At 45.4% G+C, this 19,743-nt stretch overlaps 2 protein-coding genes across 2 annotated transcripts; both read right to left on the bottom strand.

Annotated features, from left to right (window-relative positions):
• Window positions 1-666: 666 nt before the first annotated feature.
• LOC104658500 (keratin, type I cuticular Ha3-II) lies at window positions 667-7,016 on the bottom strand. Its single transcript, XM_010358562.2, has 7 exons — window positions 6,612-7,016; window positions 5,098-5,180; window positions 3,641-3,797; window positions 2,565-2,726; window positions 2,348-2,473; window positions 1,950-2,170; window positions 667-1,122 (listed from the first exon to the last, which is right to left on the bottom strand). Exons 1-7 carry the CDS (start codon window positions 6,957-6,959, stop codon window positions 1,005-1,007), a joined length of 1,215 nt encoding a protein of 404 aa, XP_010356864.2. The 5' UTR covers window positions 6,960-7,016; the 3' UTR covers window positions 667-1,004.
• Window positions 7,017-14,895: 7,879 nt separating this feature from the next.
• On the bottom strand, window positions 14,896-19,072 carry KRT34 (keratin 34). The gene is made up of 7 exons (XM_030923874.1): window positions 18,673-19,072; window positions 18,487-18,569; window positions 17,839-17,995; window positions 16,810-16,971; window positions 16,593-16,718; window positions 16,196-16,416; window positions 14,896-15,390 (listed from the first exon to the last, which is right to left on the bottom strand). The coding sequence occupies exons 1-7, from the start codon at window positions 19,018-19,020 to the stop codon at window positions 15,303-15,305; spliced, it is 1,185 nt and encodes a 394-aa protein (XP_030779734.1). The 5' UTR covers window positions 19,021-19,072; the 3' UTR covers window positions 14,896-15,302.
• Window positions 19,073-19,743: the final 671 nt, after the last annotated feature.

Below are 19,743 nucleotides of genomic sequence, written 5' to 3' on the forward strand. Positions count from 1 at the left end.
CAAGTGAGAAAAGAAACACTTTCAAAATAGGTTGGGTATTGCTCAAATATGGAAGATGGCAAGGTGGTGCTTTTTAGTATTGAGTTATTCAGTATTTCACAAAGGAGAGTTTCAAAGATGCTTTGAGCACTAACAGCATTGTGTCTCCCCAGGAGGATGTATAAGCTCTGGGTGCTTGTTTGAAATCAGTTTTATCCTCTCATAGTTACACCTTATGTGTAACTGACAAGCAGAGAGTGAATTCTGGGTTCAGTCCTGCCATTGATCCTTCCTCACTGTGAGGAAGAGAAAAAATTAGTAGCACAATTCCTGGTATTTGGTAGGTGTTCAGTAAATATTAACTTCTGTCATCCTCTGGTAGGGACTTAAAAGAAAGAGTGGAACTGTCTAGAGATGCTATCCGTTGCATTTTACTGAGTAAGGTCCCATGAGAAATATGTTTATCATATTCAGATGAGGCCTCTTGTCCTAGTGATCCCACTTGTTTTATGCTGGCCTAAGTGGATGCTGGGACTCACTGTGCTTAATGAATGTTAATGAAGGTGATGAAGACCTTTTAGGAGATGATTAACCTATAAAGTCCACCTTCTGTTTTCAAGTGGCTTTATAAGAAGTACACAGAGAGTCAACACTTTGAAAATAATGAATACAAATGAGAATCATGTCTGCTTTGCAAGAGGAAAGTTTATTAGGCGATTTGGGGAACTGCAATAAAGGTAGAAGCAGCAGAGAGAACAAAACACCTTGTATGCCACTGCCACAGCTCCAACCTCTGACCATCAGAACGCAAACTGAGTACAGGAGAAGGGCTTGGGGTGAGGAGGATCAAGTGGGCCTAGGTTCAGAGTCAGACCCAAACGCTGAGCATTTGTTCTCCTTCCAGACCATAATTTGTGGTGATGCCTCGGGGTGGGGTCTGCTGGCTGACGGTTGTCAGAGATGTGGAACTGGCCCATCGATGGTAGTTCTGTCTTCATGCTATACTCCTGCTGGCCCCAGAGTATCTAGCACCCAAAGGTGTTGCAGGGCCCACAGCGGGAACGAGGACCACAAGCATTGGTGACGCAGGATCCAATGGACTTTTCATAGGCATTGGTGGTGGCGCAGGGGTTGGAGGGCAGCCTGGGATGCAGAAGCATTATACTGTCAGCATGAGAAGGGTGATTCAAACAAGGGAGGCTCAACCCAAAGAGACATAGAAACAAGCAGAAATCGTTCTCTGATGTCCTAGGAAGCCATGCCTTGTTTGGATCCCTTCTTCTACAGAGTTCTGATACAATGGCAGAAATGAGCAAAGAACATGTAAGGTGGAATGCCAGCCTTCCTTCTATGACCCTGGACACACAAGAAAGTCACTTCCTCCTTCTAAGCCTCAGCTTTCCCACCTGTAAGGTAGGACTGGTAGTACCAACCACACAGGATTATGAAAATTCCACAAGATTGTGTTCATAAAAATATTATGTTCGCTGGCAATTGCCATATTCTGTTAGTGATTAATCATCATCCCTATTGACACTCAAATGGTCATCTATAAGATGGTGATAATGAGTCCCACTCTGCCTGCCTCAGATGATTCTAACAAGAATTAATGAAATGGAGGATTTGAAAGTTCCATTTAAATCAGAGAAAGTGATCATTGTTACAGTTTTGTTTTCCTTTTTGTGGTGACAAGACAGTCCTGAAGATAGAAAGATTTATTTGCCCATAAGCATCCAAAAAATCTCTGCTGGAGGAAGCAGTCAAGTCCCATGTCTATCTTTTGTAAAAGAAAATATAATTAGCCCGGGTAATGTTAGCGCTAAATATCCTATACTTCCCACAGCTGTAATACAAAACTCTGGCCTCTACAGACAGGTTGGCATCTGAAACTTGATCTTCAAAGTCCCTGTTTTATCCTACAGTAGAATAGTAACTGTGCCTTGCAGGGGTGCCGCCCACCAGGTACTCACTTGCAGTCCTCGCTCTCCAAGAGGCTCCGGTACGTGTTGATCTCACACTCCAGCCGGGCACGCACGTCCAGCAGCACCTGGTACTCCTGGTTCTGCCGCTCCAGGTCACAGCGGATCTCCGCCAGCTGCGACTCCACGTTGGTGATCAGGCTCTGTACCTGGGACAGCTGGGAGCTGTAGCGGGCCTCGCTCTCCGTCAGTGTGTTTTCCAGAGAGTTTCGCTGTGGTGGGGAAGATCAGGAATGTCAGAGAGCTGCTCCTTATAGGGTTCCTCCATGGGGTTCCAAAAATACTCACAAGTTCCAAGGAGCTAAGGAGAGTGTGTGTCCCCAAGGGCATCCCCAGGACTCTGCCTCCCAATTTCCCATCGCTCACCAGCAGGTCAGAACAATACACACCAGGTTGTGCTGGGCCTGCAGCTCAATCTCCAGGGCGTTGACCGTGCGTCTCAGCTCGATGATCTCCGCCTGGTAGGACTGCAGCTGCTCTGCGCTGGATACCACCTGCTTGTTCAGCTCCTCGGTCTGAAACACCCAAGGGGAGAAAGGATCAGACCCTGCCTCCAGGGCCCTGGGGCACCTCGGGTCCTGAGTGGCCACGTGCTTAGATGCCCACCTGCGTGGCGAACCATTGCTCCACTTCCCTGCGATTGGTTTCCACCAGGGCCTCATACTGACTCCTGGTCTCATTCAGGACCTGGTTCAGGTCCACAGCAGGGGCAGCGTCCACCTCTACGTTGAGGCGGTCTCCAAGCTGGCAGCGCAAGGTGTTGACTTCCTAATGAAGAAAAGGGAAGAAATAAACCCACAGAGAGAAGTCTATCAATAACCTCTTTGAGGCAGTTCAATATAATGGGAAGAGGATTGCATTGCAACTTAGGAAACATGAGTTGAAGCCCAGCTGCCACCTCTGGAGATTCTGGCCTCTTCTCTGAATCCCTTCCCTCATCTGTATGATAAGGCTGCTTCATTAAATGATTGCTAATATTTCTACCCAATCCAAGATTCTATCATTTCTTTCTTATTTCCCCTTTGCTCAGTGATGAGCCTGGCATGATAATTGGCTTACAATTGTTGCTACTTAAATATAGAGAAACCAGGTTTCGTTCCTCCTATTTATTTCATGGGATACTACTAGAGTATGACACGTTTTCATCATCAAAACATCTAATGTTTGAGACATGCATCTGATTTCCTGTATTGCATTCAGCCATGAGATCTGAATCAACCATTATTTGAATTATTTCATTTCTTCCGTTTTTCCCATCGCTCAGTTCATCCATCCATCCATTCATCCATCCATCCATCCGTTCATCCAGCTTGAGTTCTAGTTATCTAGATGAAACAGAGTATAAGAATATTTTCTATCTCCTTCCAGTCTCGATCTTTAACATGGCACCTCTTCAGAAGCTAATAGATAGCATCAAACAGTAGACAGTAGTTTAAAGATATTTGTGTGATCTTTCAGCCATACATGTCTGGGTCCCAAGGGGCAATAGGTCAGCTTACCACACTCCTTTATGTAAAAAAGGGAAGCTGTCACTCATTCCCCAACAAGTCTCAAAGTACGTTTTGAGCAACCAGCAAAATGTTGTTAGGTCTAGGGTGCTTAGCAAATCAAGACCTACCTTATCCTATTCAGGGGGATCACAGAGCTCTCAGTATTGGGATATTGGGGGCTAGGACTCTTACCTGCTCATGGTTCTGCTTGAGGGACAGCAACTCCTCCTTCAGGGACTCCACCTGGGCCTCCAGGTCAGACCTGCACAGGGTCAGCTCATCCAGAATCCTGCGCAGGCTGTTGATGTCAGACTCCACCAGCTGCCGCAGGGACAGCTCCGTCTGGTACCTGCACACACAGCCAGAGGTCAAAAGAGGTCAAAAAAAAAAAAAAAAGTCTTTGTTTCTCAAGCTTTACTTGGCTGACTTAGTCAATTTTATTATATTTTGAAATATTTTGAATTTTAAAAAATTAAGGGAGAAAATACTCCTGTACTGAGTGAGAAGGTCTATTTTGTCACTGAGACACACATAAAAGGTATTGGTGGGACGCCTGTGGATAGTTTAGTCTAACATGAACTACGTTTGTTCTAAAAATCTCATTTACAGGTTGCTATCAACTAAGCCCTGCTGTTTTTGCCATCTCAAGTGAATCAGCGCCCTTCGTAAGCCTGCTCCACGTTGTCCTGCCATCCTTTCCAGCCTCGCCAAGAAGCAATTTAGTGTTGTGGAAGAAACACTGAATTCAGAGTCAGTTAGAGCCAGTCTTGTCATTGAATGACTGTAGATAGATACTTTAATCTCTCTGAGCCTTGATTTCCTCAACTGTAAAATGAAGACAAAACTAACACCTCACAGGGTTGGACTGAAGATGATATAGGTAAAATTATATTGTAAACTGTAAGATTCCAGGAAAATGCAAAGGATTCTCATGATTGTAATAATGGTCGTACCTAAAAGTATTGATTGATTCTCTGAAAGGAAATGGATTTTGCCTCCTGTTTTTGTGGTTTAATAACTTCTTTTTGGTGGGTTGACAGTGACTAACGTATACAAAGAGATCAATGTGAAAATCACTTTTAAACTTAGTCCAGACATTGGGTTGAAAAGGAATAAGAACGGATGTTGTCTTACAATCAAACTTAAAGCACAGGGCTGCGCACAGCGGCTCATGCCTGTAATCCCAGCGCTTTGGGAGGCTGAGGTGGGTGGATCACTAGAGGTCAGGAGTACAAGACCAGCCTGGCTAACATGGTAAAACCCCATCTCCACTAAAAATACAAAAATTGGCTGGGCCTGGTGGCACATGCCTGTAATCCCAGCTACTAGGAAGGCTGAGGCAGGAGAATCGCTTGAACCCGGGACACGGAGGTTGCAGTGAGCCAAGATCGCATCACTGCACTCCAGCCTGGATGAGAGAGGGAGACTCCACCTCAAAAAAAAAAAAAAAAAAAAAAAAAAACTTAAAACATAGAATCTGAGCACCTATTGAAGAGGCTTTGACATTTAACCTAATCTTAACCCAATACAGGAATCCTCCCAATATCATCCAGAAATTTCTGCTTCCACACTTCCAGGATAGGGAGCTCATCACTTTGCAATTCAGCCTGTCCATTATGAGACTGCTCTGATGGTTAGGAAAATCTTACTTGGTTCTGAAGTCATCTGCAGCCAGCTTGGCATTGTCGATCTGCACCACCAGCCTGGCATTCTCAGACTTGCTGCATAGGATCTGGGGATAGGATTAATCATGAAATGGGTTATACCAGAAATGCCTTGTGCCTTAAAGTGAAATGCTATTTTCTTTCAGCCACATTCCTCCCAAATAGCTTTGAGTGCTTCCAGATTTTCAGCTCTGGGATAAAAGGAGGATTTGATCATAAAACTGACCATTTCAAAACCAGGACAACCAATGTGAATTCATTATGAATTCTATTCTTATCTGCTTCTGACTTCCTGCAATAATTGAGGTTACTGGGCATCCAAGGGTCACCCAAGGGTGGGGTGACCAATCATCCCAGTTTACTCAGGACTGAGGGGTTCCTGGGATGCTAAAATGGGAAAAGTCCCAGGCAAGCCAGAACAAGTTGGTTATCCCACACACACACCAACTTTGTTCGGCCTGCTGACTTCTCTCCACTCTCCCCTCATATTGCCCTTGTTCATGCCTTTGCAAAAAGCTTCTTGCTCTACCCAGAATGCCCTCACCCACTAGCAGGACTCCTTGTGTAGCCCACATACTTAATCGATAACACTTCTTATGACCTTTGTGTGATCATTTTGTTTCCACATCTATCTGCCCTGTTAGACTGTGAGCTCCTGAAGGAAAGAGACCATCTTACTCAGTATATTATCCCCCATCCCAGCACTGTGCCTAATACTCTCCAACTCTGGGTAAATAAATGAATGATATTCAAATAGCACAACCCTTTCCTGGCATCTACTTTTCCAGATCTACAGAACAGTGGACAGTCAATTCCCTCCAAGAATCAAGGGCTTGTACAATTGGATATAAACTCCCACTCATCCTTCAAACCCTACTCAGATATTGCCTCTTCTAGGATCCCTCCCTAACCTACACCAGGTATTCAGTCCCAATTCTCTGTGGACTCTTTACTTATATCCACTTCTCCTCCAGAATGGATGGCCCCATATTGTCATCTGTATACATGGCTGCTCTAGAGGATGGTCCATATGTCTGTAGATACTGCTGGAGTCAACGACTCTCTTGTGTTGCCATAAACGCTATCTTTTGCTGCAGCTTTGAAAGGCTTTAAATATTTGGAGATTTACTTAGGAAATTCTTAGCATAGAAAATAAATCAGGTGCATACTTTTTTAAAATGCTATAATGCTCTGAAAACAAAACCAGGATATCATAATCAAACCAAAAAATCAGATATTCTGGTTTGGAGTAAGAAGCCATATAAGATTGTTATGATGGATTTTGGTCTAATGCTTCACTCTAACACCAGCCTGCATCCTTCCCTTGTGGTTCTACAACAGATTTTCTAAGACTACTTGATGTCATACCTAAGCCAGTGAATCTATGTCTTTACCATTCTCAGCATTACTGCGAACAGACTTAGATCCGTTCACAGGTTAGTATGTTAAATACAGAGAAGTAGTTCATTAAGCTGGCAGTGTGGGTCCCACCTCCTCACCTTCTGCTGAAGCTCCTCAATGGTCTTGAAGTAGGACTGGTAGCTGGGGCACAGCAAGGGCTCCTGCTGCTGGGACCGCTCCCGGATGAGGTTCTCCAGCTCCGCATTTTCCCGCTCCAGCTGACGCACCTTCTCCAGGTAGCTGGCCAGACGGTCGTTCAGGAACTGCATGGTCTCCTTCTCGCTGCCGTTGAAGGAGCCCTCGCAGAACCAGTTGCAGTTGCTCACATTGGCAGGGATGTTGCAGGCCCCGGGTAGGGTGCGGCCGTGGCAGCTGGGGGGCACGCAGGGCCGGGAGGAGCAGCTGGTGCGGCAGCTCAGGCTGGGCAGGCAGAAGTTGTAGGGCATGGTGCAGGGAGGCAGTGGAGCTCTGGAAGTCAGTTTCAAAACCTGATTCCTTTTCCCTGGGATAAGCCCTGGTCCTCTCCAGGGCTTTATATTCTGTCAGCAGTGGGTGTGGCAACCGTGTCAAGCATTCCCCCTTTTTACCTCCTTTGCTGATTTTTCCGTTTGTTATTTAGCCACTTCACCTGAGTCCTATACCTCATAAAATGTTTTACTCTGGCTTCTTGCTAAGTCAGGACTCCTCACAAAACATGCTGATTGGTTAAGTAAGAGCTTCATGGTTTGGCTTCAAAGTGACCAACCTTGCCCGCAGCAGCGCTCATCCATGGGACATTGAGCTACAGTGACAGCTGGGCCCTGTCCCCAGAGTAGGGGGCACGTCTGTGCCTCTTTCTCCTAAATGAGTAAAGTCTTGTGTCTCATGCAGTTCATATTCAATTAAGACTCTGTGAGAAAAGCCATGTGAGGAAACCCATCTAGAAACTAGACTATGTGATAGGGAATCCTGGAAGCCGACTTATAAGGCCATTGGCTCAGGGTCCCTTTGCAGTTCCATCCAGACAGATGGAGGCAACTCTACTCTCTTCCTATGGGGCTGCAGGAAGCCACTCACCTCTGTTTCTACTAGTATTCAGTGTTCACAAGAACATTAAGAAAACTAAAATTTTGGGAGCACCTACTCTGCATGAAGCACTGTGCTGCATGCCCGTGCACAGTGTGACTCTGTCACTGGTGATTGGTCCTGCTTGCTGAGTCTCCACTGTGCACCAGGCACTGTGCCAGACGCCTCATATGCACCAGCTCCTTCAGTCCTCTCAAAATGCTGCAAGGGTTTGTAGATAAGGACACGAAGCCTCTGAGAGGTCTCCCAAGGTCACGGAGCTCCTACGTGATGGAGCCCGGATTCAAAACAGATCTCTGTAATTCCAATGTCCACACTCTCTCTGTCATATTACGTGTCTCTCTCTTCCAGTCTTTTCAGTACTGAGATGCAATAATGCAGAAATACAGACTGAGCTCCACTGAACTCAATCAGTGCTGACAATATCCTAAATTAGAATGGGCCACAAAATAACAAGCCTGTTTTTTATTTATTAAAGAACCAAAAGTCACTTCTATGCTGATGGAAGGAAGTTTACTAAGTGAAAATGCATTGTACCCACTAGAAGCTTGAAAAAAAAAAAAAAAGGAAACCCTTGGTTGATCTGATGGAGAAATATCCAAGCCTAGTTCTCCAAAGTAAATGGCCCTGCAAAGCCACCACTATGTCATGTGCGTGAAGTGGCATTTTATGACCATTGGCACATTTTGGCAAGCAGATGCTCTGCTCTCCTGTGTTCCAGATGGAGCTAGGAAATACGAGGATTTTATGTTTAATCTATCAGTGCTCAAATTCTGAAAGATACTACTCCAAGTTGTTCCTTTTGGAAGCTACATATTAAGTCTTGCCATACAAGAATTCTTTTCCTACAGGAGATCTGCCATTTCTCACATCACCCTTCCTTCAAACTTGCCCTCACAGCCTGGGACACATTCTTTTGGTTATCCTCATTGAAGGCCAATCTTCATCTTTTAAGGGTGTGTTTATTTTTGGAACCAGCCAGATGTCATTTGAAACCACACCTAGTGCATAGGGTGAATAACCAAGCTGCATAGCATCTTTAATGGGTCAGAAACACGTTGTGACTGCAAAATAATAATGTGCATTTTCTTGGGTGACTCTGGAAGTCATTTCCAAGGAGAGGCTTCAAATATGCTTTTATAAAGGACAGCAGCTTTGGGGCAAACATGTGGTCTTCCAGGGTGAATGCATTGAAGGTACTGATATCCTCCTCTACAATCACAATCCACAACTTTCTGCCCCTCCTGCCCGAATCTCTACTTTTTTATTTTTATTTTTATTTTATGTGTTTTTTTTTTTTTTTTTTTTTTTTTTTTGAGACAGAGTCTCACTCTGCTGCTCTATTGCCCAGGCTACAGTGCAGTGGTGCAATCTCGGCTCACTGCAATCTCCACCTCCCAGGTTCAAGCGATTCTCCTATCTCACCCTCCCTAGTAGCTGGGATTACAGGCACGCACCACCTGTAATGTGTCTGGCTAATTTTTGTATTTTTAGTAGAGACAGGTTTCCCAATGTTGCCCAGGCTGGTCTCAATCTCCTGATCTCAGGTGATCCACCCGCCTCGGCCTCCCAAAGTGTTGGGATTACAGGAGTGAGCCACCATGCCTCGTCTGAATCTGTACCTTTAAAATGATTCTACTATCAGTGAGATGTGGCATGAGCATATTCGTTTAAAATCAGTACCAGGCCGATTAAAGTCCTATTGGATGAGATCGAATAATATAAAGCAAATAGCTGAATTCATTAGCTTTTCTCTAATTATCTTGTGTTCTTCTCTCCTTCTTCTATGCCCCAAGCTTCAAAAGAGAAAAATCTGACAACGGCACTTTTTAAAGAAAAGGAAAGGAATAATGTGTCACAGACTAGTAAATATGTCCATGGGGATCTCTATAACCATTGCTATAGCTTCTACCTCAGTCACAGTGGAATAATCCAGAGATAAGTATCCTTGTGTCTTTAAAAGTGGAGGTCAGAGTTTGGAAAACACAACTATTCCCACATCTTAAGTAGAAGTAACCATGATTTCTGCACAGCTACTTGGCCATTGTATACTAATAGTTGGAAGAACTTGGGTCTCTTGAGAAAACAGCCAAGTTTCAATTAGCTTCTCACAAAGTCTGGAAGGCAATTGCTTTTTACTTACTCCACTTGCTGTGTACTGCGAATCCTTACCTTTACGTGGGTGATGCTATTGTCTCTGTTCAATGGCCCTTCATTAAACACGATGAGCAAATCAAATCCTAACAAACCGAAAGGTTTTATACATGCCCATGTAATTGCGGCAGATGCTGTGGTTGAGGCTTCTGGTCTTAAGATGTGAGCAAATTGCAGTTGAGGTTTAAGGATGTTATTTATTATGGAAGCCCAGGCTATTTCCGTAGAAGAGAGTACACGAAAACCTACCAGCAATGCTTAACCATGGAGTGGACATAGGACAGGTCTTCTGCTGAGGCCACCTTCCTTGTTGTGAACTTCAAAGGCATTAGGAGGCCTTCCTCCTTCTTCCCAAAGCTATCTTCTCCAATGTCCAGGCTCTGGTACTTGAAATTCTCACCATGAGAAATGTAAAATGCATTCTTTTAGAAATACAAAGTAACACTGGGCTACTTGAAAATTAATTATGTTTTAATGTGTACAAATGAGAAGGAGAGGCCAGGAGCTGTATCACTGCATGCACACAGAGCAAGAAGAGGGACTTCTTGCCAAAGAGGGATCCCAGAGGGGAATTGGAAAAACAGAAACATTGTCCAATACCAACCCCAGCCCATGGTTTTGGGCCAGTCCGTTAGAGTTTCCTAGAAGAGCAGAAGATAGGGCTTCCACAAACTGTTCCATAAAGGCAACTGTTGCCAATTTATCAATCCTCCAGCCTCAGCACATTGAGAGGAGAAATTGAAGGGGTAATTCAGGAGCTAAGCCAACAGGTTTGGCCCTGTTCAACGGGGCTTCTAATAAGGGACAAGCAGGAGAGCGGCTGAAGAATGAGCCAGGTCAGCAGTAAGCTAGGCTGAGCAAAAACAGATACAAACACCTCAAAACGGAACTCAGGAGCTAGTTCTACAAACCCTCTCCAGAGCCACCATTGTTTCTCTTACACTCAGTCCTGGACTCCCAAAGGGAATGGAGTCTTGGAGTCTTCAGGGACCAAGCCAAGTCAGAAAAATATAAAGTTCATCGATGCTATGTGTTTTTTTAACTTTTATTTTAAATTCAGGGATACAAGGGCAGATTTGTTACATAGATAAACTTGTGTCATGAGAGTTTGTTCTACAGATTATTTCATCACCCAGGTATTAAGCCTAGTACCCATTAGTCATTTTTCCTTATCCTCTCCCTCCTCCCACCTTCTGCCCTTCAAAAGGCCCCGGTGTGTGTTGTTCCCCTCTCTGTGTCCATGTGTTCTCATAATTCAGCTCCCACGAGATCTATGCTATGTTTTTGACTACTCTAGACTATCAACTCAGTCTAGAATAGACAAGAGCATGACACAATCCAGGACGATGTAATTTAATGGTGCTAGTCTTCCTGAGAAAGTTGGATCCAGGGCCCACTCAGAGATGGAATGAAAACCTATATATGTATCCTGCTCTGCAGATCAGGGGAGAGGGCAGATGCTAAGACCTTTTGACAGTACACAGAAGATAAAGCAAAGTCAGCTGAGTACAAATGTGTTGTGTTGAACTTTTACATTACGCTCACTATCACGTTGGTGATTTGAGACAGACATGAAAAAACATGGAAATACAGCTTCTTCCCTCAGTATCCCACAGACCCTGTTCTCTTTTTAGTCACCAGGAGTCTCCCCATTGCTTTAACAGTAGGTTTGTCTGGTTCTCACCGTCCTTGCCCTGGATGCTACTGATAACTCTTTCATTAAAGCTCCAACTTCTTTTGACTTCTATGTCATTTAAGGTGCTTCTCCACTTCCCTCTCAAACTGCTTATAAACAGATGTCATCTCTGTCCTCAAGATCTGGCAAAAGCAAGGCTGAACCTCACATCAAGGACTTTGGAGAGCCCCAGGTCAACTCTACGGTTTCTATCACTGCTCCTCAAGGTTCTTCTATACCCTGCTAGCCTCCATTGGACAGTCTTAACAATTCCTATAGCTCTAATTATCATCTTTATTTACCCAGCTCTTTGACATCTCCCCCATATCTAGTCATTCTTCTCCAGGTCTCTCCAATGGAGACTCATTGTTGTTTCATTTTCTCAGGCTGAAAATCTTCAGACCCATAGTAGGTGTTTGTAATGGTTAATTTAATGTATCAACTTGACTGGGCCAAGGGATGCCCAGACAGCTGGTAAAACATTATTTCTGGGTATGTCTGTGAAGGTGTTTCTAAAAGAGATCAGCATTTGAATCAGAAGAGTGAGTAAAGATCACTCTCACCAGTGTGGGCAGGTGTCCTCCAATGTGGGTAGTCAAATAGAACCAAAAGGCAGAAGAAAGGCAAATTATTTCTCTTACTGACCCTTAAGGGAGAAGCAGGAGAGGGTCTGGAGAATAGGCCAGATCAGTAGTAAGCTATGCTGAGCAAAGACAGATACAGACAACTCAAAATGGAACTCGGGCTAGTTCCACAAACCCTCTCCAGAGCCGTCACTGTTTCTCTTACACTCAGTCCTGCACTGCCAATGAGAATGGAGCTGAGCTGGGACATCCATCTTCTCCTGCCCTCTAACATCAATGCTCCCAGTTCTTGAGGCTTCAGTCTCAAACCAGGACTCACACCATCAGCCTTCCTGATTCTCAGTCCTTTGGGTTTGGATTAGAACTATACCACTGGCTTTCCTGGGCCTCCACCTTGAAGACAGCAGATTATGGGACTTCTCAGCCTCCATAATCACATGAGCTAATTCCTCATAATAAATCTCTTTCTGTGTATCTATATATAGCCTACTGTTTCTGTTTCTCTGGACAACCCTGACTAATATAGTGTGTGATCAGTACTAGTTTCCTTCCTTCTCTTTCCATTGTTCCTCTACCTCTACTCAGCTTCCATATTTAAGCCTTGCCTCTAAAATCTACCCCTCTTCTGCCTCACTCACGTCCACTTATCTCAGTCCTTATTGTCTCTCACCTACTAATTGATCTTCCTTCTATTTCATCCAGCTTCTAGGACTCCTCACAACCCAACCTGTACACAGCAGCCAGATACATCATATGGCAAACTCCCTTACAAGAAAATTTCATGCATAATCATTCAGAGCACTGCCAAACATGCTCCTACCTAACTACCTTGCAGTTTCATCTCCTATTACCACACTTACCCTCTGTTCTAGGCTGGGAATTGGGTTGTCAGTTTCTAAACAAACCTCATAACTCCTCCAGGCAAAGTTCATGCTCAAGAAACGTTTCCCTCTTCTCCTTTTTTTTTTTTTTTTTTTTTTTGAGACAGAGTCTCACTCTATCACCCAGGCTGGAGTGTAGTGGCACGATCTTGGCTCACTGCAACCTCTGCCTCCTGGGTTCAAGCAATTCCCCTGCCTCAACCTCCTGAGTAGCTGGGATTACAGGTGCGTCCCACCATGCCTGGCTATTTTTTTTTTTTTTTTTTTTTTTTTTTTTTTTTTGTATTTTTACTAGAGATGGGGTTTCACCATGTTAGCCAGGATGGTCTCGATCTCCTGACCTCGTGATCCACCCACCTCAGCCTCCCAAAGTGCTGGGATTACAAGTGTGAGCCACTGTGCCTGGCCAAAACTTTCCCTCTTCTATGGCCTACACATACTCATCTGACCAGACATTTCCCAGCAAACTTTATTTCAGAATTATGCTAATATCATACAGTAATCGTTGATTGAAGTTGAAACCATGGGAAGTATATAAAGTTTTAATAACCTCGTGAATTTTCATTAGTTTTACTCTTCCTTATTTATTCCACTTACAGTATTCCATGGTTTACATAGGCTTTAATTAGGTGACGATATTGCCTCTTCTGAAGGGCCTGCAGTCAACGAGACAGGCAGACAAAATTTATATCAACAGAATAGTTGGGTTTTCAAGACTGACTGAGTGGTCCCTCTTTCTTGGAGCCTCTTCTTTTCATTCTCTCACACCTCTGAAATTCATAATTCTTTATCTACACCTTTCTTGAGCCACACTGATATTTGTCTATGATGGCTGTAGCTTTGTCTCATGCACTCTAAACTATAAGACATGCTGTGGGCCGAGACTGGGATTCACTTATTTGTATTTCTCAGTACCGCCCACAATACCTGGCACACACAGTAGATTGATTGTAGTTGTGTTAATCAGATAGGATTAAATTAAACAGATAATTGAGATTGTGGCCTATAAAATTGAAAACTTTAAAAATTCAGAGATGAGGCAAGTGGGGTGTGGGGCAAGATTAATGTTTTGGGGGAGATGCTTAATGAACATTGGCCTTTCTTGGAATTATAGAAAATGAAATGATAAAGAGGCTATGGAAGAACATTATGGATAAGAGCAAAGATCTAGGGGAAAGAATAAACTTGAAGAGGGGAAAGGTAAGGACGGCATTTAAAGGGCCTATTTGGAGGACAACATGTTAGGTATAACAAGTGGGCGGCAAGATGAACCAGTTTGGGAAAAATACGTTTTAGTCCGATTAAACATGATGTAATGACCTGATACCAAATGAAACTGTCATATGCGCAACAGAAAACCTGGAAACCAAGCTGAGATGAGAGGGAGATGTGGGAGTCATCAGCACAGAGGGGCTAGTTCTACATGAACAGGGACGTAGAAAGAGCAAGACAGAAGGCTGAGAATATAGGTGTTTCCTTCATTTGGGACAAAAAGGGGAAGACAGCTAACAAGACAACAGAGAACAGGTAATTAGCGATATTTCAAGAAGACCCAGAGTGTGCAGGGTTATGGAAATCAATGAAGGTGCATTTCGAGGGAGGAGCAGGTATCTATATTAGCAAGTCAGGAGCAGCAGAGATGTTGAGAGGAGAGAATCACTGCTCTTTGAACAGTTTCTGTAGAAGCAGTTTCTGTAGGTTCTTTAGGCAGTTTAGGAGAAAGGGAAGCAGAACATTCTGTTCTGATGAGGGTGAGAGCCAGAGATAGCAGTGAAGTTTGGGGAGGATTTGCAAAATTGCCAAGGGCCCTGTAGTCAAGGCAAGGCAAGCATGGGTATTGAAGGCCAGGTTTCCTGCATGGCCTACCCTGGGTGGGAGTCTCCCAAAATGATGTCCTTCCCTGTCTACATCAGTGTTTCTGGTGAAGCATAAAGGCTTGGCTCAGTCATTTAATTCATTCTATTCTCCTAATGAAGGGGTATTTTTATGAAACAGCCATGATGAGTAATTTACAATGCATGAATATGAATGAGAAACATTTACTATGCCACAGAAATGAAGTTTATTGGGAAGTAAATGAAGTCTTCTCCTTGCATTCCAGAGACTGCCAAAGAAGAAAGGAAAGCAGGAAATGCAGTACGTTCAGGAAACACCCTAAAGTAGTAACTGGAGCTCAGATTATAGGGAGTTGAACGTCTTTAGAAACAAAGAGGCTCGACCCTCAACAGGAAGGAGTCGTCCAGACATTGGAAGTTGATGATGTGTGTCTTTGCTTGGGTGGGAAAGCTTTTCAGCATTCTAGAAATAACATAGTAGGTAACATGAGGTTTCTTGATGTCAGCTAAGCTCCAGAAAAGTCAGGACTTGAAGATCTTTCCTGTGGTTGATCTAAATGGCTCTGTAGATGCCTTCAAAGAGGATACAAACTTTTCAATTACAGCAACACTTTTGAGAGGTGCCACAGGATCCACAGGAGTTGCCACTAGCATTGGTGGTGGCGCATGGGTTGCAGGGGAGCCTAGAAGGACAAGGAGGTTTAGAATGGCTTTAGGAGGAGGTTTTAATGCACATACTACCTTGGGCTTGATGACACAACCTATGAATTCTCAGTGGTTGGAGTTAGTTGGAATCAAGTTCTTTTTGTTTTGTTTTGTTTTTGAGATAGGGTCTTGCTCTGAGACAGCTGGAGTGCAGTGGCGCGATCTTGGCTCACTGCAAGTGGGAGCCAAGGCTCACTACGCCTCCCAGTGTCAAGCGATTCGCTTGCCTCAGCCTCCCAAGTAGTTAAGATCACAGGCATGCGTCACCATGCCTGGCTAATTTTTTGTATTTTTGATAGAGATGGGGTTTCACCATGTTGGCCAGGATGGTCTTGAACTCCTGACCTCAAGCGATCCACCCACCTCAACCTCCCAAAGTACTGCGATTATAGGCATAAGCCATTGCACCCCGCCAGAATCAAGTTCTGATTACTACCAAATGCTTCTCTCTCTCCCAGAATGCCATGTGCAGAGGTAGAAAAACTGTCCTTTTCAAAAATATTATCTCATACACTTGAGGTCTCCTGGAACTTAATGTGCCTTACACAAATGTTATTCCTAAGACTGGCCAGCTCCTACCACCACTCCTCCATTGTTAGCCCCCTGAGGCAGGGGCTCTTCCCTTCCCTTTGGCCTCCCTTTGCTTAGCTATCACAGGTCACTGGACACACACTACACAGTTAATGTGTGTTGTCTGACTAGTTGAAAATATGGCCACCATTTGTGTGCATACAATATCCCACTGTACACATTCTTCCCAGACATTCTTTGCCCCATACTCACTTGCAGTCCTCGCTCTCCAGGAGGCTCCGGTACGTGTTGATCTCACACTCCAGCCGGGCACGGACATCCAGCAGCACCTGGTACTCCTGGTTCTGCCGCTCCAGGTCACAGCGGATCTCCGCCAGCTGCGACTCCACGTTGGTGATCAGGCTCTGTACCTGGGACAGCTGGGAGCTGTAGCGGGCCTCGCTCTCCGTCAGTGTGTTTTCCAGAGAGTTTCGCTGTGGTGGGGAAGATCAGGAATGTCAGAGAGCTGCTCCTTCAAAGGGTTTCTTCATAGGATTCCAAGGAAGTCACAAGCTCCAAGAGCTAAGGAGAGTGTGTGGCCCCAAACACATCCCTGGGACTCTGCCTCCCAACTTCCCATCGCTCACCAGCAGGGCTAAACAATACACACCAGGTTATGCTGGGCCTGCAGCTCAATCTCCAGGGCGTTGACCGTGCGTCTCAGCTCAATGATCTCCGCCTGGTAGGACTGCAGCTGCTCTGCGCTGGATACCACCTGCTTGTTCAGCTCCTCGGTCTGAAACACCCAAGTGGGGAAAGGATCAGACGCTGCCTCCAGGGCCCTGGGGCACCTCGGGTCCTGAGTGGCTACGTACTTAGATGCCTACCTGCGTGGCGAACCATTGCTCCACTTCCCTGCGATTGGTTTCCACCAGGGCCTCATACTGACTCCTGGTCTCATTCAGGACCTGGTTCAGGTCCACAGCGGGGGCAGCATCCACCTCCACGTTGAGGCGGTCTCCAAGCTGGGAGCGCAGGGTGTTGACCTCCTGATGGAGAAAAGGGTAACAATGAACCTACGGCAATGGATCTGCCATTTTCCTGCTCCAGGAAAATGAGCACAATACTGCCCAGAAAGCACTGAAAGGAATATTCTGATCATTTCCAAAGAGTGACACACACATTTTGTAGCAATAAACTCCAACAGGGATCACATCAACTGTTGTCCCATAGAAACTGAAACCTTACACCCTCTATAAGACTAAGTCTAAACTCCTTGGCATGTGCAAGTCCTTCCTCGCTTCCCATCACATCTTCACTTTCACCACACCCTTGGAGGTACTACATGCCCAGCCATACCCAGATACACCCTGCCCTGCCACTTCTGTGTCTTAGTTCAACCTCTTCCCTCAGACCGAAACACCCAAATACTGAAATCCTCCTCTTTGCATCTGAGAAGAGTTCCCTATCTCCTCTTGGGCAACCTGGATTATTTCTAGAGGATACTGCTTGTACATCTCATATAGTACTTGTTTCACTCTGTCTTGTTTACATCACTGTGTTTATATGACTGTCTTTCTATACTAGACTATGAGCTCTTTGAAGAAAAGGGCCATGTCTTATTTATTTTTTGTCCCTCCATCTCCACCACCAAATTCAGGACCCAGCAGTGATGAGCAGAGAATGAATGATGCCCCTCCTCAGTAATTCCAACACCTGCCTAACCCTCACCCAGCCGCTGGAGAATGAGCAGCTCACTCCACTCCTTGATATGGATGTAGCACCATCACTCTCTGAGAATACCTTGAGTTCCTCAGAGAAGGGTCCCAGACCAGGGATCCAGACAGTAATCGTCTCCTGATTCCCAGTACTAGTAGCTCAGCTCTGAGGCCTGCTTTTGTGAATTTGTTTCATACCTCCTCATGGTTCTTCTTCAGGCAGATCAGCTCCTCCCTCAGGGACTCCACCTGGGACTCCAGGTCGGACTTGCAGAGGGTCAGCTCATCCAGGATCCTGCGTATGCTGTTGATGTCCGACTCCACCAGCCGCCTCAGGGACTGCTCTGTCTGGTATCTGCATGCATCGGAGTGGGAGGACAAGTCAGAAAAGAAAACCACCTTCCCTTCTCACATGTTGTTTGGGTAGAATTGACCTGAATCTTCTTGAACTTACACAGCTTTCTGCCTCTTCTCTTCCATATGTTTTAGTCAAGCTGTCCATGGAGAGGCTGGAGAGGTTCCCTGACTCACCCTAACACCACGAGGAGCCCACAGGCACTATGAGATGAAGTGTCTCACTGTGCTCTCAGTTTTGTTAACTAATATACCACCAAATCAACTCCCAAAGAACAATTCATTTCAATCTCTGAATTTTGTGGTTTAACAAACACTTCCAAAAAGACCAGTATAGACCAAAGAGCAGGCAGCACATGAGTCCAGGTCTCTGTTTGAAACTGATTTTACATAACCAGCCCTAGGAGGAGAAATGGCTTTCTCCTCTCTTCCAGGCAATAGTAGGTCCCTAGGGCCATGAAAGAACCATAGGGACCTTGAAGTTCAACATACTTGCTTCTGAAGTCGTCAGAGGCCAGCTTGGCATTGTCAATGTTCACCACCAGCCTGGCATTCTCAGCCTTGGCACACAGAATCTGAAAAGAAATTTCTCTCATGAGGTACACTTGAACTTGAGAATGTCTTACTGTTCAAAGAGAGCCAGCTGCTGCTGGCCCCCGACATGGCCGACCCCCTTACCTTCTGCTGGAGCTCCTCGATGATCGTGAAGTAGGACTGGTAGCTGGGGCACAGCAAGGGCTCCTGCTGCTGGGACCGCTCCCGGATGAGGTTCTCCAGCTCCGCATTGTCCCGCTCCAGCTGACGCACCTTCTCCAGGTAGCTGGCCAGGCGGTCGTTCAGGAACTGCATGGTCTCCTTCTCGCTGCCATTGAAGGAGCCCTCGCAGAACCAGTTGCAGTTGCCCACATTGGCAGGGATGTTGCAGGCCCCAGGCAGCGTGTGGCCGTGGCAGCTGGGGGGCACGCAGGGCCGGGAGGAGCAGCTGGTGCGGCAGCCCAGGCTGGGCAGGCAACAACTGTAAGACATGGTGCTGGGACAGGTAATGGAAAAGCAGGTAAGCTGCTGGAGGTGGATGTGGGCGGGTTTGAGTCTCTCCTTCCTCTACGGTCCTTTTATACTATTAACGGTGGGTGGGGGCTTGGCATACGCATAGTTTCCTTTCCTAATGCTTCAGCTAATTTTTCTCCAAAATATGCTAGTTAGATGCTTCTAAAGAGTCCCCCCTCAACCCATAAAATTATTCCATTCAGCTTATGTCACACCAGGCTCTTCCTGGGTGCTAGTGGTTGGTGAAATCAGAGTTTCATCAGATGGCTTCATAGGAGATAGAATCATCACAGCCCCAAAAGGCTGTCCACATTACTCAGAGGGGAGGACATCCAGGGACATGGGGTGGAGTTGTTTGGGAATCAGGGATTCCTCACCCAGGAGGTTCCGCCACTGTTCTTTCTCCCCAGAGAGAGAACTCTGAGAGAGAGCTTTGAGAGTTACTCTTCCAGGTAACTCTTTCCTCCCACATTCATCATGTTTCAGCATTCAATTTGTTTTTATAGCAGAAACTCAACCTGTATTCGCTGAAAGGATCCTGAGCCTTACTATTGGTTGGGGTTTAGGGAACTTTCCAGCACATGGAGAGACTGAAAACAATGGCATGTTCATGGTTAAGAAATGAGAAAGTAAAATGGAAACCAACTGAATGGATGGGAATATACCTAAAAGGTAACATCTGCAAACGGCAGCCCACAGGTC

This window comes from Rhinopithecus roxellana, chromosome 19 (genome assembly GCF_007565055.1).
Source record: "Rhinopithecus roxellana isolate Shanxi Qingling chromosome 19, ASM756505v1, whole genome shotgun sequence".
In the NCBI taxonomy this organism is placed as follows: Eukaryota; Metazoa; Chordata; class Mammalia; order Primates; family Cercopithecidae; genus Rhinopithecus; species Rhinopithecus roxellana.